Genomic DNA, 25,158 nt, shown 5'->3' with positions numbered 1-25,158 from the left:
CAACTAGCTAGACAAAACACCAACTTTATACAAAATATTTTGTTTGCAAAGGGTTCACACTTTTTAATGTTCTAGATTTTTTTCATCAGATAAAATAGTTCATATTCATAACAAACTGAATTTAGTACATTATCATTGTTAAATAGGTATCTATATGTGAAGGGAAAACATTGTACTCCCCAGAAATCTATTTATATAAAAGAAAGTCGTGTTAGTTACACTATTTATAACTCAAGAACGGCTGAATCGATTTGACTGAAAATTGGTGGGCAGGTAGCTTAGAACCAGGAAACGGACATAGGATAATTTTTACCTCGTTTTCTATTTTTTATTCCGCGCGGACGGAGTCGCGGGTAAAAGCTAGTCAATAATATTTAAAACTCCTAAGCTAGCGCATCTTTCAATCGTATCACCAAATAACACGAGGTGTGATAATGGTCAAGTGTTCATTTTAACTCCCGCTACACATAATAAGTCCATCAATTACGTATAATATGCATATATACGTAATTTAAACAAAACTAACTGCTATCACTACCAAAAACACTTCTTAACGTGTCCTGCATTTGCACATCACCATTTTCATTCACTTCACTATATTGTTCACTATTTGTATGATAAATCTCTTCATGGATCGTCAAATAATATTTATCACTGAACTCTTCATTACATAACTCACATTTAAAAGTCACATTTGCTGGTTTCTTTATCGGTTGACTGATGGAAAACGAATCACGAATTATTGGTCTGAAAAAGATAGAAAAAAACATTTAAGTTTTAGTTTTGTTTCGATTGCATCATGGGACGCCTGGCAGATGTGAAACATCGTGTGTGTACAAGTAATATGCATAAAAGATAATATTATTACAGGAATTAAATATAGCCTAATGAAAAAATTTCTTACAGAAAATGGTAACTTTATTTAATAAACATTTATTTACATCTTATACATATAAAAGAAAGTCGTGTTAGTTACACTATTTATAACTCAAGAACGGCTGAATCGATTTGACTGAAAATTGGTGGGCAGGTAGCTTAGAACCAGGAAACGGACATAGGATAATTTTTATCCCGTTTTCTATTTTTTTATTCCGCGCGGACGGAGTCGCGGTTAAAAGCTAGTTTGATATAAAAATTCGATATTAATATCAAGTGGCTACAATTTAAATATTTTCATCTGTGACTTCAGTAATAGTTATATTCGATGTTTCCTCTGCCATTATTACTGTGCCGATTGGTCGATGATAACTATTCAATTACATAAAGTACATTAAAGTATTCACAAATACAGCATCTATTGTTCCATATTTGGTAGTAGATTCTCTTGATTGTTGTTGATTTGCAATTGAAATTCTTTTTGAAGAAATGTCATTAATGGCATCGATTCAGCTCTTGTAAAATTTACATTAAAATCTCCAGCTAAAATTAATGGTAGTATATGTTTATTCATTTTAAAAATTACTGAACCTCTTTGACTATAAGGAAATCTTTCATGTAAAAATGAAATTATATGATCCATTTTGTTATTAGGTGAAATGTATACTACAATCATAATTAATTCACTTCCGTCTTCTAGTTTAAAATATGAAGCACACATATCACCAATATATGTTTGGCAAACATGAACTTATGTATCATTTTGAACTGTTAGATCCATGTTGAGTGTTGTAACATGTGAAGTGTTTTTGTAAATGGCAACTCCAGCGGCTCTAACATTTTGTCGTTTATATTTTGCAATACAATGAAAGTTACATAAGTCAACTGCTTCATCTGCAGAACACCATGTTTCAGTTAGTATTTCTGCAAATAGAATCTTGTAAATCAGCAGCATGTTTTCTGAGACTTTGACAGTTTAAAGTGTATATGGTTAATTTATTTCTGGAGTTCATAAAATCAGTGATCAATCCTTGCAATGTAGCAAGTCTGTTTAAAGATAATCTTTCAAATTCGTGCTGTAAGCTTGAAACTGATAGATCAACTCTCCTTCCATGATAAAATCTTAAATCATCCGTACTGTTACATATAAACAACCCTTCAGCACTTGTTACTCGTGTTAAAGCTACGTAAAGTAATAGAATACTATGACTTTTACTATATTCATACACCACCTCGTCATAAATACCTTCTTGAGACTTATGAATAGTCATAGCACATCCTGATATCAATGGAAAAAGATTTCTTTTTCCCACAATAGTTTTATTATTATTGAGTGATATTGTTGAAGTTCAACGCACAATAGGCACAGCACGTTTATCGATATTATATTCTGCAACAAAGGCAGCGGCTTTTCTTCTAGCCACTGTACCAGTGTTTTTATCTGGAAAAACTAGTAATATGCGAGTAACTTGATTTTCTTCGTTTTGTTCGATATGAATAAGGTTTCCAACGGCGCCATTATCTAATCCGTCTACCACGTCTATGTTAGTTGTAATAATGTAAGGTTTGCCAAAAACAAAAATAATTTCGTATGGCAACCCTCCTGTATCAATCACTGACATCTTGTGTAATTTTTGTCTCATATTCGCTTCCTGCTTGCAAAAACGATCATTACTCATGATGTTTTCTCGTCTTTTGGCTATTGCTCTTAATCTTAACCTATTCGGGATTCTCATTCATGACTTCTATTATCTTACGTTGCAAATTACTAACACCTCTGTTGGTCTTCTTTTCATATTCAACCACATATGCCGCACAAGAATATTCTTCAGTAATTATTTGGAAATTCATATTAGATTTTAATACATTGAAAACAAACAGATTGAAAGTATTGTGCCATTTTTCGAATGGATGTCGTTTATAGAATATTTTTGGCCTACTAATACCAGATCTTAGAATATCTGTGTATTCTTCGTCTGATCTGATATTATTACTTTCATAATAATCATTACTTTCTAAGTTAATTCTTATTTCATTATAAGTTTTTTGTAAAATGGATCAGTTTTTTCCATCGGTATTAAAATCATTGTGGATTTACAAGGCATGAATGGTGCTTCAAATCGGCACTTTTGCACTGAAGTAGATATTATTTTTTTGTAGCACGTCAAAGTATGCTTATTGGTAAGTAATTTTATATTTCCGGATGCTTCTTAAGTTGATAGTGACACTAAACTATCAATCATTTCTATTGCTTTTTTTTGCTCTTTTCCAAGAATATCTGTGGTAGCATTATCAAGCCATAAAAGGATATGCGCGTGTGAACTTCCACGATGTTGAAATTCAATCCTCAGAAAGTAGTTTATGACTCTAAATTTACCAAAAGGACTGAACTTCTTTGATTGTAAAATCGTCATTATAACATTAACTAGCTTGTTAAAATAAATAGCGCATGTTACAGCATCGTTGTTAAATAATGAACTTTTTTTTGGATAAAATTGAGTTCTGGTACGATGAGATTTTGCACATCTTTTCCTTCAGCTAATTTATACAGCAATGTTAATAAATCCGGCCACCCTATTTCATTTGCGCTTAGTGTCATGAATGCAGTTGGCTTCCCTAGCTGCCGCATCATTGCAAATAAATCTTTTTTCCTTGAAGACCAGTACCAAACTGAATTTGGTGTTCAATACCAAATTCAGTTTGGTAAGAGAGCTAGATTTGACTCCATGCAGTTATGAATATAGTCTTCACATTGAACTTGTTCCTTGGTTATATTGCTATATGTGCACATGTTTAAACGCGATCTTTAAACAGTCATGAACTTGCAGTCTCATAATTTTTACAGCCATATATAACAAGTGATAAGGATCGACTCCTCGACGATCTTTACGTCGCAATTCACTAGATGCCATCATAAAAGGCGTAACGTTGACTGTATCTCTGAATTTTCTAAAGTTTTCCATGTAAATACTAGGAAACGATAGCTCTTCGGCATGCTCGTCAAATAATAAACTCTGTGGAATTTTCTGTTGCCGTGGCGCTAATCGCAAATATTTTTCCTCATTTCATACCAAAGTTTGTTGTTGAGCAGTAAGGCTTTCTTCAAGATCAATATTATCGCTAAATTCATCTATGTTCTGTTGTGTAATTAATGGTGTTTTATTTGTACTTACTTCATCTATTTATTGGTTCTGTAATTATTTCTCTATTTTCTATATTTGGAGAAGAATGTAATTCTATAATACTTTCTGCATTCTGTAGACGTCTCCTTCTTTCCGCTTCACGCTGACTCAATTTTTCTCTGTTCTTTTCCCTGTATCTTTTTTGACGGTCTCTTTTATTTTGAAGAGGAGATGAAATAGCAGTTACTGGTTCTTCATTATTTACTTCCATTATATTTGAGTTTGAAGAGGTAGATCCGATAATGCTTTGTGAAGATTGTATACGCTTTCTTCTTTCCGCTTCACGATGTTTCAATTTGTCTCTGTTCCGCTCCCTGTATTGTTTTTGACGTTCTCTTTTACTATTGTTTACTCTGAAAAAAAAAATATAAATATGTTAATAAAATCTAAGATAAAAATTACACAACATTGATAGTATGCCATGTGTTTAACTGATCAATGTGGCGTCCAGTTTCAATAATAATATTTTGTGATCCCTGTGATGATTGTTGGGAACTGAAATATTTAAAAAAATATAATATTAAAATACTAGTGATGCAACGGTTGTCTGTTTTCGTTTCCGCAAGTGCGGAAGTTCCGCGCGCTTTTCAACATCCGTTTCTGCTTCTGTTTCCGCATCTTTTAAAACGGAGATAAAACGGAACTTTACGACCCGGAACCCACTCGGATCCGAGTGATCAGCAGTGAAAGTATTAATAAAGAAATATATTTGTAAAATGGTTTTAATATTTAAAAGCCTCCGTTTGTCAACACGTATTTTAACTTATTGCAGCACAGTAAAAATACATACATTGAAGGCTAAAGAACACCGATATCCAGTGCCTTAATAAATTAAAAACGAATACAAACTGTTTTTACCAAAAATATATATATATATATATATATATGTATTTGTAAATATTTTTTTTTTCATATTATTTACACTTCTGTTTCCGCATCCGTTTCCGTTTCCGTTTCTGCTAAAATTTATTTTTGACATGTTTCCGTTTCTGGTTCCGCTAAGACACTTCCGTTGCATCACTATAAAATACACAAGAAAAAGAAAAAAAATTTTGAGTGTGGCTTCAATATACTCATGAACTCAAATCTTAGTTAATTATTGCAATATATGACTAAAGATTTGCAAATATAAATTTTATTAATAATTTTTTCCATATTAATACCTTCTAATCTAATAATAAAAAAATAATTAATTGAAGATAATATTAATATAATTTATATAATTACTAATATGATTAATATGAATATAATTAATTAAATATACAAATAATAATAATTACATTTATGTACACTTGAAAAATACGATCTACTTACTAATACTTGGTAGACTTGGTAGTATGCCATAGTGTAGTTTCACTTTCTTTGCACAAGTTTGATCACTTTGATCTTCTGAGTTATCACTATCACACATATTTTATTGTCAAAAATTAAAATAAAAATGTTTCACATCAAAATTAGTAAACAACAACGTCGAACTGAGTGAGAAGTTATACTGTACACTCTACTACATATATATATATATATATATGTATACCTCAGTATAGCGTGGCGACCCGTCGCCACACCGTACACTCTACTACACATAAAATATATTAGGTCCTTACATATGAAATTGGCGTTTTGTATGGGAGGAACAAAAAGTCGAATATTTTTTAATATAATATATTTAATTAATCAAAGTATGAACCATTATTTTCTATGCACTTTTGCCATCTCATAGGTAGTTCATTGATCCCTTTACTAAAAAAACCAGTCGGACGGGAATCAATAAAATCTTTGAAGGCGATTTGGACTGCCCCATCGGAGTTGAATTTTTTCCCTTGCAAGAAGTTATCCAAATTTCGAAAAAAAATGGTAATCTGTTGGAGCAAGGTCCGGGGAGTACGGAGGATGTCTTAGACTTTCCAATTGAAGCTCTTCTAATTTAGTAGCCGTCTGTTGCGCAGTGTGTGGTCTAGCGTTGTCGTGAAGCAGCAGTGGCGTGGAGCGATTGACCAGCCTAGGTTGTTTAGCCGCTAGCTTTTCCATCATGGTTTGCAATTGCTGACAATAGACATCAGCCGTAATAGTCTGGCCAGATTTGAGAAAACTGTAATGAACAATACCGGCACTAGTCCACCAAACGCTTACAAGTAACTTTTTTGGGGTTAATTTTCGCTTGGGGCAGGATTTGGCTGGCTGGCCAGGATCCAACCATTGCGCTGAGCGCTTCCGATTATCGTAAAAAACCCATTTTTCATCACAGGTAATGATTCGGTTTAAAATACCTTCATTATTGTGCCGGTTTAGTAATGTAACGCAACAGTCGACGCGCGTTTCCGGTTTGCTTCAGTCAATTCGTGAGGTACCCACCTTTCAAGCTTTTTAATCTTCCCAATTTGCTTCAAGTGAATTAAAACAGTTTTATCACTAACATCGCAGCCTGTAGCTAACTCGGACGTGGTTTGCGATGGATCCGCTTCCACAATAGCCTTCAACTCTTCATTATCAACTTGAGTCTCAGGCCGTCCACGGGGCTTGTTCTGCAGATCGAAATTTCCAGAACGAAAACGTTGGAACCAAAAACGAACTGTGTTTTCTTTTGCAACACGACCGCCATACATATCATTCACCCTTCGAGTCGTTTCCGCAGCACTAGTGCCACGGCGGAACTCGTACTCGTAAATAATGCGATATTGTAAGTTTTCCATTTTGTAAAATGAGTGACGCAAACAGAAAAAACAGAAGAAAAAAAACAAATGAATGACGGTCATCGAACCACAAATACATGAGTCTATAGCTGTACAAATTTGAATTTGGAATTCCTTACCAAAGAGGAGAAATTCGTGATTAAAGTGGCCAGTACGAAAAACGCCAATTTCATATGTAAGGACCTAATATATATGTATACCTTAGTATAGCGTTCCAATTCGGTTTACAAGTGAGCCTATAGATGTTTCACATCAAAAGGTTGAATAGACTCACTAGTGTTTCCATTGCTTATTTTATAAAAAAAAAAAAAAACAAATTAATTATGTTTGCTCTAGCAAGGAGTATAAACCACAGTCTTATGAGTGTGCGTTCCAAAGGTATAATTTTAGTCCTCTTTCCCTTTTATTATAAGGAAAGAATGGCAAGGGGAAGAGGATATAACGGAGAAGGGAAGATTAGAAGAGAAAATATTCTTTTTGCACATCTCCCCCCTCCATCAATTATAGGTAGGCATCACATCTGTAATTGCAGATGTCTATAGGCAGCGGTAGGTTCGCCATTTCGCCATATTTCGCCGCGTGTTCGTTTGCCAAATATACACATATATAATACACAAATAAAAGATCAAATAATTCTTATATTTACCTTTTAACATCCTCCAAAGTCTTGGGTTTTTGAGGCTCCTTATTTGCAATAGCTTTACACTTTCGACTGTGCTTTGTGAGCTGTTCAAATGAATCAAACTTTGCTGAACATGCGTAACATATACTTTTGTTGTGACAAGTCTCATGAACCATTAGATCTGTTGATGTCATAAATCCTGGAATAAAAAAACAATTAGGCAATTAGTAGCTATGCTCTTAAAATCATTCCAATCCAAACCAGGAATGTTTTCACCATAGACAAACTGTAAATTTGTCAGCATTTGTTGCCATAGCTCATGAATTCCAAAAAGTTACCTCTAAAACACTTTTTCTTACATAACTTTTTCCATATTATCAAAATATATCTTAATTACATACTAGCTTTTACCCGCGACTCCGTCCGCGCGGAATAAAAAAAATGCACACAAGATAAAAAAAGTTCCTATGTCCGTCTCCTAGTTCTAAGCTACCTCCCCATCAATTTTCAGCTAAATCAGTTCGACCGATCTCGAGTTATAAATAGTGTAACTAACACGACTTTCTTTTATATATATAGATAAGTGAAAAAACAAAGTGCAATAAAATTCATGAATGGAATTTGATGTTCCTTCTATTTGCTAAATTTGCATTACATTGAAACATCCACAGCTGTATAAAGGCTCAAGTTTGCAGTAAAAGTAATAATGAGACAGTGCCATAAGATAGATATTGTGATAAGCAATAGATATACTAAACTATTCATAATTAGATTTTGCCCGCGACTTTGTCTGTGTAGAATTACAATAAAACTAAAAAAAAAATAATATGTAGTCTGATTTCTACCAGACTATATATCCTATATCTATGCCAATTTTCATCTAGATCTGTTGAGCTCTTTTGGAGATATTGTCTAAAATCCATTCATCCATCTAAACATTCACATTTATAATATTAGTAATAAGTTTAAGACTATTTGCCTTAAATATACTCACTCCTTTGACATGTACCACAAACAAATTCCTGCTTCCGTTTCCTCTTCTCTGGTGAACAACTTCCAGACTTTCGTTTTACTGATTTATAAGAATGTTGAGCAATTACATGAGCCTAGAAATACCATGAAATTAATAAGTTGTAATTTTTTTCATTAAAAACATTATATTTTGAATCCAGCTACACCAGTAGCAAATTAAAAAATAAAAAGGGTGATTAAATGAAAATGAAAATGAAAATCTTTATTTTTTTTGCACACTAAGTTTACAATATTCAATGTTGCCTTGGCTCCTTAACTAGTGAAAACTGTATTTAAGGAGCAAAGGACTTCCCTTATGTGAAATTACATTGTTCTTAGTGAAAATTATAGATTTAATTAATTCAAACAATAATTTAGAATAAACAATCAAAAATCTCTATTTTCCTTTCCCGTGTTTATTGTTATTATTACTAATTTTGTTGCGTGGGTGTTTAAGTGTGTGTGTATGCATAAGTGTGTTTCTGAATGTGGCTGGTGTGTATGTGTGTGTGTGTGTGTGCGTGTGTGTGCGTGTGTGTGTGCGTGCGAGTGTGTGTGTATGCTGTGTGGGTGTATTGCGTGTGATATATCTATAAGTGCATGTTGCTGTAATAATCTAGACATGAAATTGAAACAAATTTTCACAGGTATTGTAATCCATATCGTTCAACCATTCCTTAGTAATTTTTCTTAAATGGTATGCTTTCAGGTTTCTAATATTGAATTTTTTATCTAGAATATTATATAAGTAGGGAGCAAGGAAATTAAAATGTTTTGTAGCAAGTGTACTTTTAACAGCTGGCAAATTAAATCTATGAATTCTCTTGCTTTTTGTAGTTGTTTTACTAGTTTTATTGTTATGGAGAGCCTTGACGCACTCAAATATGAATGTTTTGCGAATACTCAATATCTTATGTTTCCTGTAAAGGTCGTCAGTGGGATGTTTGAGAGGCAGTTTGAACATAACCTTAAGAAGAGCTCGTTGGGCACGTTCTGCTTCTAGAATATAAGTTTTCGAAGCACCACCCCAAGAGCATACGCAGTAGTTGATTAGACACTGGCAAAGAGCTTTGTAAGTTTTAGTTAGAAGATCATAGTCGGCAACCGCTCGTAGTTTTCTGAATATAAAAATAAGTCTTCTGATACGCTTAGCCACTGTATTTACATGATGTTTCCAGTTAAGATTTTCATCTAGCGTGACACCAAGATACTTAAATGTGCTTGTGCGTTCAATTTTTGAGCATACACAATCCTGACTTGGAGATGGCTGTCTGTTACAAGGAGCTTCGTGTATTGTGATAGAAAAGTTGTTTGGTGGTTTTGATCGCGATGTTTTATAAAATGGTACATATTTAGTTTTCGAGGTGTTGAGAGTGAGTAGGTTTTTTTCTAGCCAGCCTGTAACAGTAGCCAGACCCTTTTCTGCAGCATCCTGAACAGTTTCCCATGAACTATCATGAAAAAGAATGACGGTGTCATCTGCAAACATTAGTAAGTCCGCTTTTTGGAGGCTCATTCCACATAAATCATTTATATAAATAAGGAACAGGGTAGGCCCGAGTGTGCTGCCTTGCGGAATACCGTAGGAAGCACTAGCGGAGTCGCTGATCACAGATCCGACTCTTACTTTCTGTTTTCTATTTGACAGATAGTCACTGAACCATGATAAGACTGTTCCTCTTATTCCATAGTTTTCAAGCTTCGCCAGTAGGACCTTCACAGAAACAGTGTCAAACGCTTTCTGGAGATCTAAAAAGACTCCTATACATTTGTCTCCATTTTCCAGATAGTCAGTAATTTTTTGAGTTATTAGGAGGACAGCATCATTGGTTGATCGGCTTTTCCTAAAACCAAATTGATTATTTGCTAGGAAGTTGTTTCTCTCCATGCAGGATATTAGTCTTTTGTTTACCACCTTCTCCATAATTTTTGATAGTGTAGACAACAAGGATATAGGCCGATAGTTGGATGGATTTAGCTTGTCGCCTGTTTTATGTATTGGGACTATCACTGATTCTTTAAATGTTTCTGGAAATTGTCCGGTTTGAAAGCTAATATTTATTAGATGTGATATAGGTTTGCAGAGGATCTGATTGTATTTCTTAAGAAATGCTGATGTAATTTTGTCCCATCCCGGGGATGAGCGTAATTTTAGTTTATCGATAATGAGTCGTATTTCTTCTGTGTCGGTTAAAAACAGTGACATTGATTTTAAAGGGTTCCCTGTCTTGGCTTCTTTGGCTAGTGATATTTCTGTTTTGTCTAAAATGTTTAAAGTTTTATCTGCCAATATTTTGCCAACGTTAGCAAAGTAAGAATTAACTATATTCAATGACTCTTTTGCCGTTTTTTCAATATTAAGTAAATCCAATGTAGTATTCTTAGGTTGTTGCATGTCACATACTTCTTTAATTATTTTCCATAATTCCTTACTATTTTTACTATTCGTTTTTAATTCTTCTTCATAGTATTTGTTTTTAAGATGTTTTGTTATGTTATTGCAAATGTTTCTATAATGTTTATAATATTTACTTGCTTCTTCATCATTTGGCGATTTTTTTAGTTGTTTATGTAGTTTGTCCCTTTTTCTTAACGATTTTATGACACTGGGAGAGATCCATGGCTTTAGTGGCTTATTTCTTTTAGATATCTTAATAGTTCTAGAATTAGATTTAATGATATTATGTAAAATATTAGTTAAGTTATCTGCCGCTTCATTTGTATTGCTTATTAAAAAGTAATGATCCCAACATATTTTATTTAAATCTTCCGTTATTTTTTCATAATCCATTATAATTCTTTCGTAACTATTTTGTGTTTTATGTATTTTAGTTTTATTTACATATAAAAGAATTGGTGAGTGGTCTGTAAATTCATCGAACACAGCTGTTTTGACTATATTTTGATCGAAGCCTTTTAATATAAAATGATCTAAACAAGAGTTTTTTCTGGTCGGCTTATCTATACACTGTTTGTACCCTAAGGAAGCTAGCATATTTAGATAGTCTGAGCTTGGGCCCTTTATTCTATTCGGCATTATATCTAAATTGATGTCGCCAGTAAGAATGACTGTGTTAGTTGTAATTACTTTTAGAATATCGTATAAGGAATCAATATACATTTTCGGGTTATGGAAACTTGGTGGCCTATACGAACAAACAACGGTAGCTTCATTACCAATTTTGAGCAGTAAGAAATTACCCTCACGCGCATTCGGTTCATAAATAGTACTGTTTAAATTATTCTTAGCATACACAATCACTCCATCATTTTGGTTAATCATATTCTTAGTCCTATATCCTGTGTAATTTTCAATATTTGGCGGTATGGTATTTTCATCTAGCCAACACTCTGTGAGGACTATAACATCTATTTCAATTTTCAGTTGCGATATAAATACAAGAAACTGGTCAAAATTATGATTAACACTTCTTATATTTACGGTCAGTATGCATAGAGAATTTGGTTCTCGCCGTTTGCATCGCAGAATGGTAGTGCATAGCGAGGGATCGGTTATTCTAATACACTCAGCATCTGACAAATTGTCGAGATCATTTGTTAAAGACTCATCCTGCGTATTGAATTTTATTACTAAAAACGTGTTGTATCCTATTCAGCTGGATAAAAAACTGAGTTCCCAGTTTTTTAAAATACGGTTTAAGTCTATTCAAAATGCTATAGTTAAGCTTCCAGTTACATAATGTGGCAATTTTAGTATTTGAATGTATGCGATAAAAATAAGAAGTAATGTGTGGAGGTCTCATGATTGAGCAGTTGTAGTAAGGTGTGTGATTGAAATGTATTCGTCTGACATAAAAGTGATTTTCTTTGTGTTTAATTTGTGCATGTGTAAGATAGGTGTAAGTATTAAGTGAGAGAATAAATTCATATAATAATACCCGGGAAAAAAAATTGTAAATAGAGATGAATACATTTTTTATACTTATATAATAGTTTTGTAAGATATTTCTAAAGCTTTGTAATAGTCACTTCTGCTGCCTAAGTTTGGAGATATCACCTTCTGAATCAATACGGCAGAGCGGGGACCCTTCTTCCTTTCTTAAGTAGACCTTTCCGTGTGTTGTCCAGCAAAACTTATATTTTTCGTGACCAGCCAATTCTCGTGCTAAGAAGAATAAGCGCTTACTTTTAGAAGATAGGTTTTCTGAGCAGTATATAGGAATCTTAGGCCCTTGTATCCTTAAATGTTCGGTGTTCAGTTTGTTGTTGCTATTTTCTTTGTTGAACTTTTTTATGTGTTGTAATAGGGACTCTTTATTTTTAACTGTACCAAACTCAACAATCACTGTCGGGGTAGAAGTTTTGTTATTGTTTCTAAATATATCTTTCACGTCAGACATTTGTGGCGGTAGTTTGATAGCTTTATAGATGTCGTTCAAGGTATCTAATAAATTTTGTTTGGTCTCACCGTTCCTTTTAGGTAAATTTCTGATTTCCACGCTCGTAGCGCGGCTTTGCTGTTCTAATTTATCAATTTTGTTTTCTAATGAAAGTATATATTTTTTATCTTCTCTTCTTGCTTCCTCCATTTGCTTCATTTTTGTTAATATTTCATCGTATTTATGAGCTGTAAAGTCAACTGATTCCTGCAATTTGACATTTTGTTCTTTTATTTCGCTCACAGTAGACTGCAACTCCTTGAGTATATCCATGATAGTGGTTCTAAAATCATCAAGTTCTGATTGTTCTGCCGATCGGTCTCTTTTTCGTTTAACTCTCTGCATGGTTTTAGTAGTTATAGTTTCAGGATTATGCGTTACACTTATAGACGGGTCGGACTGACTATGTGTCTGCAACGGGTGCACATCTAGTGTGGCAACATTTGGCGATTTAGGTGGCGTCCTCTTGAGTGGCATTATTAGTATTCCTTATATTAAGATCAATCGACGTGAGTGAATATTTTGTTTAATTTTTATTTAGATCAGCCTGTATGCGTGGAATAAGGGCTTGAACTTTTATTGTAAAATGTAAACAAAGGGAATGCCAAATGTGCAGTGATTACTTTTTTCTTAGAAAGTATATTTATCAATAGTAGTATGTGTTTATTGCAAACATTGTAATGTTGACAACTGTTGAACTCGGCGGAATATAAGATTTAGTGCAGGGTATTAGTGAAAACCGTTGATGTTTACTCTCAGTCACATTAATGTTTTCAATTCATAAAAATACAGTTTAAAGATGCTGTATTAATGTAATAGTCACTATATATCGCACTTACTTTTCTTGTATTTTTAGTTCACTTCACTTCAACGTAATTTCACATCAATTAAATTAAATGTTTACACTGGTGTTTGCTTGCAATATTAGAGCTTGACTGACACATCTACTCGTCACTGCACTCGCGCGGGAAGTGATTAAAATAGATGTATTTGAAAAAAATCTAGTTTGATCTGAAATTTTATTTGAAATATTTAGTTATTCCAGAAAATAGTTGTTATGTTCAAAGTTTGACTTTTCCAACAAGTACTGAATAGATCAAGAGTTATGATGCAAGAATATGAATGGAAGATACCATACCTTCAAACCAGTAACACTGTTCAGTTCTTTGCAGCACAGCATACACACTAGAGGGAGATCTGTTGGTATCACATCTCCATCTTCTATATCACTTAGTGGTTCTTCCTTTATCTCCAGAAGCTGAAAGTTGTATCAAATAATGTATCTCAGAGTAAGATCCAAATTAGTAAATTTCTATTTAAACAATAAAATTTAGGCATCCATGCTACGCAGCCATAAATCTGAGCATATTTCAAATTAATATTAGAAACATTGACACTACATTGGAAAATGGGAAATCTTTACACTACAGACATAATATAAAGAAATTTAAGACTGATTTAAGCATATTTTTTAATATAAAATTACAAACTTCACTTTTACAATTACGTAAAATGTTACGACATGCAAATTGTTAAATAAAACATACTTAGTGGTTAAAATCAAACATACTTACATCCTCTTTACAATCATTACCATTTGTTAACGGAATTTCCTCTTTTGACTCATGAAAAACATGGCCTGAAACAAAGATATCTATATATATAAAAGAAAGTTGTGTTAGTTACACTATTTATAACTCAAGAACGGCTGAATCGATTTGACTGAAATTTGGTGGGCAGGTAGCTAGAACCAGGAAACGGACATAGGATAATTTTTACCCCGTTTTCTATTTTTTATTCCGCGCGGACGGAGTCGCGGCTAAAAGCTAGTTTTAATATAAAACTCTCTACATAATCATGTTGATATTTATATCTATCAAGAATGCAGTAAACAAATTGATGGTGACATTATAAAAATTAAAAATAACTTAGCTGTAAAGCAGTTTCAGAATTTTTAAGGATTTACTTACCATTTAACTCCAGATAAGGTGATTGTGCACCATCAATTTGTTCATTTTCTTGTGGTTGCAATAACATAGGTTGCATTAGCTCTTCGGGTTCAATTTTAATTTCTAAACTGGCCATTTCCTCTTTATTATCATCCATATATTCATCTTCTGACATCACTTCTTGCTTGATTTCAACGTCTCCATAATTCTCATATGTCCCATTAATATTTTTATCTATTTGAATGGGTTTAGGCCATATTGTCTTGTTACTGTTGTCAATATTTTCAGGTGACTGTGGATGTTTCTGGCGAAGTAATCTATCATTCTTTCGTACAATGTATGCAAAATCACATGCACTCTGTAGTTTTAGACAACAAGGCTCACATATAACTTTCGAATATTTATCTGTTTGTGTGATCTAAAAATCAAATTAAGAACAATATTTGAAAACATAATGTTGCTGACATTAAGAAGGGATATTTATTATTTATTTTGTGTATTACAAGTTCTTTGATTATGTTTATATAAATAACACCATTTTTAATAAATGTAAAAACTTTGGAGGTTATGTAAATGATAAACAGTGTTATTGGAGTTACATTAATTCAAGTAATTTTTCGTTTTATTCTATTGTTTTAGCTAGTAGATGGTAGTCTAATTTCTATGTTTTTCAAGAAGCTAACTTCTAAAATACCTGAACATTGGCGAGTTTTGCTAAATCCTCAGCTATAGTAGACTCCATTCCATCCCAAGGTGGTACCCAGCATTGAAATAAATCGACCAAAACTGAGTTATTATCAATTGCCTGGAGACATGTCCGGCATTCCGCCAATCCGCATTCCGTTGGAAGGGCAACTTCCCCTTGATCTTTGCTCATGTTCCTTGACCTAAGCCACAAAATCGTGAAGCTTTAGTCTTATAATAAGTATTATTTAGAATCATAACTTAAAAATCACAAAGATTATGAAAAAATATAAAATCGAATAGTGTAAACGAAAGCTATGACATGAAGTGAAACAATATTGACGTTCTAAAAATTATGACAAACTAGATTAAACAAAAAGTCACAAGTTTTTTTTCCAATTAAACAAATTTATTGATGTTTATTTTTGTTTAAATATTTAAACACAATGTACCTTTTATATGGATTATATTCTGAAGGCTTTTATTTTTAGAAATATGAACACTATCTGTAGACATAAAGTTATTTGTCTTTTTTAATCGACAATGTTATTTCACCTGTCAGAACGTTACTATCGGACTAAATTGGAGAACAAAATTAAACCTAAACAAAAATGTTTTAATTTAGGAATTACAACTAAATATTTCATAAGAAGAATACCTAATATATTTTTAATACTTAAAATTTCCATAAACGTTTATCACGCAGCGAATGAAACCAATGTTGTGACGGAATATACTTGTCTATGGTGCTTTGTTATTTTATCATTTTGTATTAATTTTATAATCATTCGTGCCTTGTTTTAAAAATATTAAATTGCTACTTACAGCTTTTGTTCGGAGGCATATAATTTAATAAACTTTACCTTCGTAATAAAAGTAAACTATGTTCGTGACAAATCACACAACAATTTGCACCACAGATAAAATAATACACTCCACTAAAAATAAAAAGTAGGTAATATCGAATTGACACAAAAAACTAATGTTTTAGATTGGGTTCTTCGATTGATTCTTTGACTATAAGAGAAAATTTCATATACCTTCAGCTTTAAACCTTTTTAGTTTGTAATGTAAAAGATTAATCATAACGCAAAGAAGAAAAAGAATCGCATAATGTAAGCAACCATACAAAATAGAGATGGGCCGTTGTCTTTCGTCAAAGAAACGTAACATATTATAACATATTAAGCTTTCATCGACTTGTTGTTCAAAAACTCGTTGATAAAAAAAAAAAAAAGCTTTTGACAACTAGCTGACGGGTGGTCATCAAATTCAATAAAAATAGACCAGCGAAGTAGCGGCGAAAAAATGAAACAAACCAGAGATCTTCTATCTTCTATCTATCCATACCATAGATACATTGAATACAACTAGTTGTATACATACACTGCGTTGTTCATTTAACAAGACATGTAAGAAAGTCATATGCAGTAAAATACTATCGGAGATAACTGAATTAACGCAGCATTAATTCTTTTATACCTTTTCGTGTTTTTGTTTTCTGAAGTTTCATTTTCTTCTAATGTACTTTCTTCCTTAATTACTACGGACTTCTCTTGTAGCTTTTTTACACTTTCTTTTAATGTAGTAACTCTGTTTTTTAAATATCGATTGTTATCTCGCAATTTCTTAATGGTTTTGTTTTTATCGCACAAAACACTCTTAGTCTTCTTACACGTAGAAATTGCCACCTAAAACAGTGCTAGTGAAATAAGTTAACCAAATAAACGCTCAAATAGTCACGAATTAAAAAAAAATCGCACATTTTTGGTAGGTGTCTTTTTCGATGTTTGCTGTTGGAGTTTCGATGGCTCCTCATTTTTATTATGTTGTTCTTGTTTTGTTTTCTGAAATATAAATAAAAATGAAGAAAGCTCAACGCTGTTTACGTATGATCTTTAGCCTCTAAATCAGCATTGCACTATTTACCGAACAGTAGCAGGTGCGAAGTGTAGGTATTGCTCCTTTATTCAATATTCGCTTGATGTTTGAATATATCTTGAAACTGGATTGCGTAAAATGATCTGAGCAAATGGCACTTGTTTGTGTAGGATACCATTTATTACTTCTATTACAAAATTTTCTCCATTCTTGTCTTACTGTAGGATCTCTAGGAAACCTTAACCGAAAGTTGAAGAATTATATACTTTTACATTCGAATATTATTTTCGATTACAAGTATCTAGTAATTTTAACAGTGAATATTGGATTGGTAAGGTTGAAGTCACTGTTTTATCATTAAAACATAAGATAATATAAGTAGATTTTTAATAATAATTATAACGCTCTTGCTTATTATATAGAATTTACAACATATTTTGCACATGTATGCTATAACCTCCTTGTAAACGGTAGTAGTAAGTAGAAATAATTTCTGGTTCACTTTCATATCCGTCGATAAGTCTAACTATCTATGAAGACGCAAGAAGTAATTACTAAATCCAAAACAATAATAGTAAATAAACTCAAATACGAAGTTTATAGGATAATTATTATTAAAATCTTAAAACAGTACTACAACAATTTCAATAAATGGGATGAAGATTTAACAAACTTTACATAAATGTGATTATTTTTATTAGAATATAAAAAAGAACCACTTTTTTTTATAAATTATACAGTTAACCGTAAATTAACAATGAACATCACTAGGACACCAGCAAGTAAATCTAGTTAACTGACGTAAAATGAGATATGTTGGTATGATGACGGAAAAAAAGGATAAGACCTCATGTTTTTAAATTACGATACTAACTTGTGATAGGAGACATTATGTTCGCGTAATTTCGAAGTTTTTGATCTTCTTTTACACATTAAAACTGCACAATTCACCATATTTAACAATAAAACGAACCAAAAAAGCTTTAATAGACGAACGTCAAATGAAGTACTTTTGTATCACTCGTATGGTCAATTTGGCCCACAGACTAATAGTGTTGTAAACTTGACTGTGTCGATTCGTTAATTGTTTGAAGAGTTTGGTGCAAGAAAAAGTCCTTCAGTTTTACATGACCAAGAACAGTTGTTATTATTAAAATAATCTGTAATATATAAAAGAGAATTTTGATATTTTTATCAATTATAACATGCAAAGTATATTTATTTACTTGTTTTAATCCTCCAAAATGTATATCTTTTTTATCTTTTAAAAACAAAGAATCTTTTAGTTATCTTTCACAATGTCGGGATGATATTGACTTTGGTCTTTGGTATTTGGAAAAGTCAAAAAATATAATAAACAAAGTACTGTCAAAATTGTCAAATACTAGTAATCAAAAGCACGTTTTTATTTTGCCTCGTGCTAATATATGAATAAAATATGGAAGAAAATACACCAACTGTTAGCTTAGTATCATGTATGCATTTTGTGCAAAGAGGAGTTGCCAAATCAGTGCCTGAAAAGGTATATTCATTCATAATAATAATATTTACAATAATATTAATAATTACAAATACATTAATTTCTATTTGTAAGGAATATTCCTAATTTAATCTTGTTTTTCCAGATAGAATTAACTGAAAAAGAATTGGAAAAAATAATCAAACAAACGGCCGATGATTTAAGGTATTTATATTACTATTTTTAACCAAATTGTGCTTCTGTCTGATAAGTTTTGCTATCATTAAAATGAATTTAACATTATGTATGGAAACTAAATGTGAGCGACTCACAGTCACATAATTTGTCCGGTATTGACATCAACTAGTTTAGAGCCTATTCTTCAGTGTGAGCCATCTATATATAGTTTAGTCTCACGAAAGTTTAAACAATTTAATAGACCTAAATTGTGTTTCCAACAATCAAAATCACAAAATCTAATAATAGTAGCTAAACTTTAAATGTACCTATTAAATAGGATAACAGAACAAGGTGATGATCAGAGTGATGAAGAAGGTGAAACAGAAACTAGAGAACCTCCAGCAAACCCTAACGATGAATTCAATTTTGATCAATATGACGAGGAAGATAGTAGTGAGTACCGATTATTATAAAGATAACAATTTGTTAGTTAAAAAACAAAAATAGCTAACTCAGGAGAAGAATAAATTAATATGCCAAAATTAGTTCATTTAGGCGCTGGGCACAAAGTAATTTACATACATACAAAGCCACATAAATACTTACATATCCATGAAAAATAGAATTCTAAATACTCTAATTACATTTTACTATTAAAGTTTTCTGAAGTCTCATAACTCTGCTTTTAGTTTTCCCGATACAAACTATATACTAGTTTATACAGTAGTCTTATTTCAACCTTTGGTCCACAAAGCCTTTGTAGGGATGGCCTAATAAATATGTAGGTTAGTGAATTATTAATGTTAAAAATGATTATTATATTTTTCAGTAACAGTAAACCCTATTGGTATTGGTACTGTGGCAACATTGCCTAACCTAGGAGACCTCAGCGAGAATGTTCAGATAAGAGTAAGTGATAATCTGATATTATGAGATTGAACTAGAAATGCTGTATAAGTTTCAATGTTTTTGACGACTCAAAGTCACTGCATGCTGCAAAGTGCACTCCCCTAGTACATGTACGCACCGGTACACCTAAAAATGTGTTCTGCACAGAAACTAATACAATGTACTGAGCCACTAAGATTCTTAAAAATATAAACACTAACATTATTAAAAAAGTTAGATATAGCTTTATATTCTAATTAACATTTGTCAGTTTTATAGTAAACTAGCTGTCGCCCGCGACTCCGTCCGCGCGCAGTTAAAAAAAAATGAAAAATAGATGTTGGCCGATTCTCAGACCTACTGAATATGCTCTCAAAATTTCATGAGAATCGGTCAAGCCGTTTCGGAGGAGTATGGCAACGAAAACTGTGACACGAGAATTTTATATATTAGATGTATGAAAACATTCACTAATTGGTTTTACGCAGACAGAAGGACCAGACAGTGATGAAGAGGATGACATAATCAAACCAACAGACAACCTTCTACTTGTAGGGCATGTGGAAAGTGATGCCAGTATTTTGGAAGTACACAGTAAGTTGAACACTACTTGTTTGTCTTTCTTAACACACTGACCACTGATTTACAATGCAAATTCACTTTTATAACGTAAAATTGTAATAGCATTGAATGTGTTAAATATATAGAAAGTTATATCACAAATATTTTATTTTAGTTTTCAATAAAGAAGAGGGCTCATTCTATGTTCATCATGACATAATACTGCCCTGGTTCCCTCTCTGTATTGAGTGGCTAAGTCATGACCCAACAGATCCACAACCAGGTAAGTTACATGTTTATTATAATAACTTATAACTTGCCTGTTATTTTATATGTATAAAACATTAACTGTCGCCTACGACTCCGTCAACGCGAAATTAAAAGAGACGTAATGTAGCCTATGTGTTCTTCCAGATTAAGTTTTACGTCTGTCATATTTCGTCAAGATCCGTTGAGACATTCCGGAGATATCTTCAAACAAATATACATCCATACATTTGCATTTATAATATTAGTAAGAAGTAAGATAGCTTTTAAAGAAAGACTTTGGCAGGTTACAATTAAAGATTTTTTTTATATCTTTTCTTCTTACCAACGACTCAATAGCAGTCTGTAATCAACTTTAAAAAAATAACTAATTCGGAATAAAATTATCTGAATCTTACAGAGTCTTACTGAATCTGAGTTTTGTTACACAGGTAACTTATGTGCATTGGGTGGCATGGATCCAGTCATTCAAGTGTGGGACTTAGACATTGAGAACTGTCTCGAGCCAGCGTTCAAACTGGGCAAAAAACCCAATAAGAAGAAAAAAATAAAACGTGTAGGACACAAAGATGCTGTGCTTGATCTATCATGGAATAAAAATTTCACGTGAGTTAGAGCCACTTTATCTTAAATTTTGAAGGATTAACTGAATATATTAGTACATATGTGCTTTATTAACTTTGTTATAAAACTAAGACTTTTTCTGAGTGAAGCAACGATTGTTAGCAATTAGAAATCATCTTATGTCTTTAAAACTCTTTACGAAACCTAAAGCAATGGAAGAATGTTTAATTTTGGTTCAATTTAGAATATTTATATTATAATTCAAGGAATAATACATTGAAGTAATTATAAATGTAGTTTCATCATCATCATCAGCTCATTATGCTTCCATACTAAGGGATTCAGAGGCTACCCTAAGTTAGAGGTGACTAGGCCATAGTTTAACACGCTGACCCAGTGAGGGTTAACTTCACACATATCTTTTAATTTCTTTCACCATAAGAACATTGGATAAATGCATTTTAATATAGATTATTTCTTTAATATGTCTATATGTGTTATGTGTTGTATTGCACAGACACGTGTTAGCGAGTGGATCTGCCGACAAAACGGTACTACTATGGGACTTGGATCAAGGCACACCTCACACTAAGATCAACTACTTTTCTGATAAGGTAATTAATATTTAACTAGCTTCTAGTGATGCCTTCTTTATATTACCTGTATAAGTTGACTAACGATCAAGCGGCCAAGTGAATTTCCCAAAATAGCGTAGCGACCTATGTCCATCATAGAAATCTACATTTAATTGACGGAGGACAGGACACAGAGAAAGTGAATATTTCCTCTTCCTATGCGTCTCCTCCTCCACCAAACCCGATTCCCCTTCCCATCCTTTAATTATAAGAAAAGGGTGGAAGGCGTCTACCACTTTTAAGATATTTTTTTTTTTTTTTCAGAGAAAATCCGAGAGATATATTAACACATTGAATGTGTTAACAGTTTTGAAGCTTTGTTAATTTCTTTAATATTCTTCTACTAACTTTTACCCTCGACTCCGTCCGCGCGGAATAAAAAAAATGCACACAAGATAAAAAAGTTCCTATGTCCGTCTCCTAGTTCTAAACTACCTCCCTCCCCATCAATTTTCAGCTAAATCAGTTCGACCGATCTTGACTTATAAATAGTGTAACTAACACGACTTTCTTTTAGATATATATAGTAAGGTTATAGTTGAAATGTTGTCTGTATTGTACTATAGGTGCAGTCGTTATGCTTCCACCCTCTGGAGGCGCAGACATTGTTGGTGGGTGCGTGTGACGGACGAGCTCGTGTGTTGGACTGTCGCACTCCTGACACACACCGCGGCTGGTCCCTCGAGCCGGAGATAGAGCGCGTAGTCTGGGACACGCATAACCCCTTCTGTTTCGCTGTCAGTCATATTTTATTATTTATTTTATTTATGTAAAGATTAATTGGGTTTTGTATTAAATAATTATGTTTTTTTTAACTTTAATAACAGTTTAAACATTAGGTTCTCTGACAGAAGTTGTTGCAGATTTAATTTGGAATGAAATCGTACATAAATCAATACGTATTCGATTTTTTTTCCAATGGATTTCTATTTTAGTTAATTTTTTTTTCTTTTTTCAAAACAGATGAGTAACAATGTAGGTAAAGTGGCATATGTGGACTGTAGACAGGACTTACCTCTTTGGACCATTGATGCACATGAAAAAGAAGTCACCGGTAAAGTTGCACAAAATTTTTTTTTTCATACTGTTTGTATTATAAATTAATATATTTAATACTAGCTGTCGTCCGCGACTCCGTCCGCGCGGAATAAAAAAGCAACTTAAGAAGTAGCCTATGTTCTACATTTGTGCCAAATTTCATCAAGATCCGTTGCGCCGTTCCGAAGATACCTTCAAACAAACATCCATCCATCTAAACATTCGCATTTATAATATAATAATAATATAATTCGCATTTATGAATAGTCTGGAAGAACGTATAGGCTACTTAAAATGTATTTTTTTTTTATGACAGAGTTGCGGACAAAAGCTAATTATTTACATAAATACGTTTGTTATGTAATATGATTTTACGCATCTGTTTGCAGGACTCATACTTAGCGAGCAAGTGCCCGGACTCTTGATCACCGTCAGTACTGATGGTACACTCAAGACTTGGGACGTCACCAGGTATTATAAATTATATTTTTAATATATATTAACTAAAGGCTTAGCACGAATATTAGTGAGAACTTCATATTAAATTTAGTGCAGCGCCCCTACCGGGCTTAAAATACACCAAAAACTCCCATACAAATTTTGTAATATTTTATCTATGACATTAGAAAGGTGCGTGTTATATTTGTGTTAGTCCAAGCCATTTTGTGGTGGTAATTTGATGGTGACAGTAACAGTTTATAGCGGTTGTAAAAATTCAAACTAATAATAAAGATAGAATTAAGTAACATTTTTAAGTTGGAATGTAACAAAAGCTTTCATTTCGAAGCTATAGGCATATCCATTTATAGATTACTAGCTGTCGCCCGCGACTCCGTCCGCGCGCAGTTAAAAAATGGGGGGGGGGGGTTATGAAAAATAGATGTTGGCCGCTTCTCAGACCTACTGAATATGCTCACAAAATTTCATGAGAATCGGTCAAGCCGTTTCGGAGGAGTACGGGAACGAACATTGTGACATGAGAATTTTATATATTAGATTGATCTTAACATACTGATTACAGTGAAGGAGCTACTCAGGTGAGTATGCGTAGCAACAAATCTGGACAGAGTCTGTGTGTAGCTGCCTGTCCTGATGCCCCGCTCTCACTGGCACTCGGAGGTGACAACAAGCAGTGCCACATCGAGCTCGTGGATCTCACCGCCAACGAACAAGGTTAGGACCACGCCCTTCTTAAACCAGACCATTATATATTTCCCATATTATCTCAATGCTTCTAAGTGTTTGTGTAAGATATCGTCCATTAATCATATGAGGTTCAAAAGGTTTGCAAAAAAATAAACAAAAAGATCACAAAAAGGAAAAGGGGTCTAAAATAATAATAATATTAAAAATATAATTATTATTTTATTTAAAAAATTAATATTAGTTTATACATACTAAAAATTACGTGATTTTTGGTATGGAGGAAACGGGTTACCTAAAATGTCATCACATATCACCAGAGAAAGGGGGAGGGGCAAAAATTTGCAAAAAAACAACCTGATTAATAAACGACTCCTAATGAGAATTGAGTCAATTTCTCAATAGGGCTCCGCCTCCAAATTCATGAATTAGTCCTTCAACCCATACAGGCCACACCCACATTCACGCCCTTTTGATTGCACTCCACATTTCTTATTATTGATTCAATAAAATAATTACTATAAATCTTATCTAGCAGTGGTTTGATACAAGGAATGGTACAGTGTTCAGTAAATTGTGTTTCTTTCATAGTTTTGAACCGTTTCGGAGCTCGCATCCCAGCTACTGCTACTGAAGCCATGGAATCCTAACATTATTTTTACATACATTGTTTATAAGAATAATAACGTGAATTTTTATTTATATTTTTGATTATAAAATTACAATATGTAAAAAGTTTTATATACTAAAATATTTGTTCATTACACTACTTAATGTAACTTAAAAAAAATCCATAATAAAAGACAATAAATATATCAAATTGTTGTTTAATATTTAAACCTATTTCTCTCATATTCTTAATACACTGGTACTTAAATAGTTGCAATTGAAATTTTATCTATTGCTGTCTGCTTTATTAAAGAGATTGTAAGGGATGATATGTATACGTTACTGTTTGTATTGGGAACTATTTCTATATATAAAAAAAAGATTATTTACAAAATTAGAAAAAATAAGCATTATTTGGTATCATTTAGACCTTCACCAAAGCATCCATCACCATTAAAGGCACACAAGTGATTATTACCTGACATACAGCCTTCATAATTTTGGACTTGGAATGCTGAA

General features: G+C 32.7%; 2 protein-coding genes across 4 annotated transcripts; one reads left to right on the top strand and one right to left on the bottom strand.

The window, feature by feature from the left end:
* Positions 1–403: 403 nt before the first annotated feature.
* LOC106707798 lies at positions 404–18,436 on the bottom strand. 3 transcript variants are annotated; one of them, XM_045686308.1, is made up of 12 exons: positions 18,170–18,436; positions 17,344–17,533; positions 17,178–17,261; positions 16,897–17,105; positions 15,425–15,617; positions 14,752–15,148; positions 14,356–14,420; positions 13,920–14,039; positions 8,365–8,476; positions 7,395–7,569; positions 4,050–4,411; positions 669–747 (listed from the first exon to the last, which is right to left on the bottom strand). In XM_045686308.1, exons 1-11 carry the CDS (start codon positions 18,247–18,249, stop codon positions 4,051–4,053), a joined length of 1,986 nt encoding a protein of 661 aa, XP_045542264.1. In that variant the 5' UTR covers positions 18,250–18,436; the 3' UTR covers positions 669–747; position 4,050. The 3 variants fall into 3 exon arrangements, with proteins under 3 accessions (XP_014354721.2, XP_045542264.1, XP_045542265.1); XM_014499235.2 differs by lacking the exon at positions 4,050–4,411 and having other exon boundaries at positions 404–747; XM_045686309.1 differs by lacking the exons at positions 16,897–17,105; positions 17,178–17,261; positions 17,344–17,533; positions 18,170–18,436 and adding an exon at positions 15,867–16,028.
* A 215-nt stretch (positions 18,437–18,651) lies between these two features.
* On the top strand, positions 18,652–24,740 carry LOC106707799 (periodic tryptophan protein 1 homolog). Its single transcript, XM_045686382.1, has 13 exons — positions 18,652–18,817; positions 18,921–18,979; positions 19,272–19,387; positions 19,764–19,843; positions 20,311–20,416; positions 20,559–20,666; positions 21,082–21,256; positions 21,732–21,828; positions 22,416–22,586; positions 22,813–22,903; positions 23,277–23,358; positions 23,909–24,060; positions 24,622–24,740. The coding sequence occupies exons 1-13, from the start codon at positions 18,734–18,736 to the stop codon at positions 24,678–24,680; spliced, it is 1,380 nt and encodes a 459-aa protein (XP_045542338.1). The 5' UTR covers positions 18,652–18,733; the 3' UTR covers positions 24,681–24,740.
* The last annotated feature ends 418 nt before the right edge of the window (positions 24,741–25,158 follow it).

This window comes from Papilio machaon, chromosome 3 (assembly GCF_912999745.1).
Source record: "Papilio machaon chromosome 3, ilPapMach1.1, whole genome shotgun sequence".
NCBI lineage: Eukaryota > Metazoa > Arthropoda > Insecta > Lepidoptera > Papilionidae > Papilio > Papilio machaon.
Note: the sequence above shows the minus strand (reverse complement) of the source record. Positions and strands in the feature narration are given on the sequence as shown.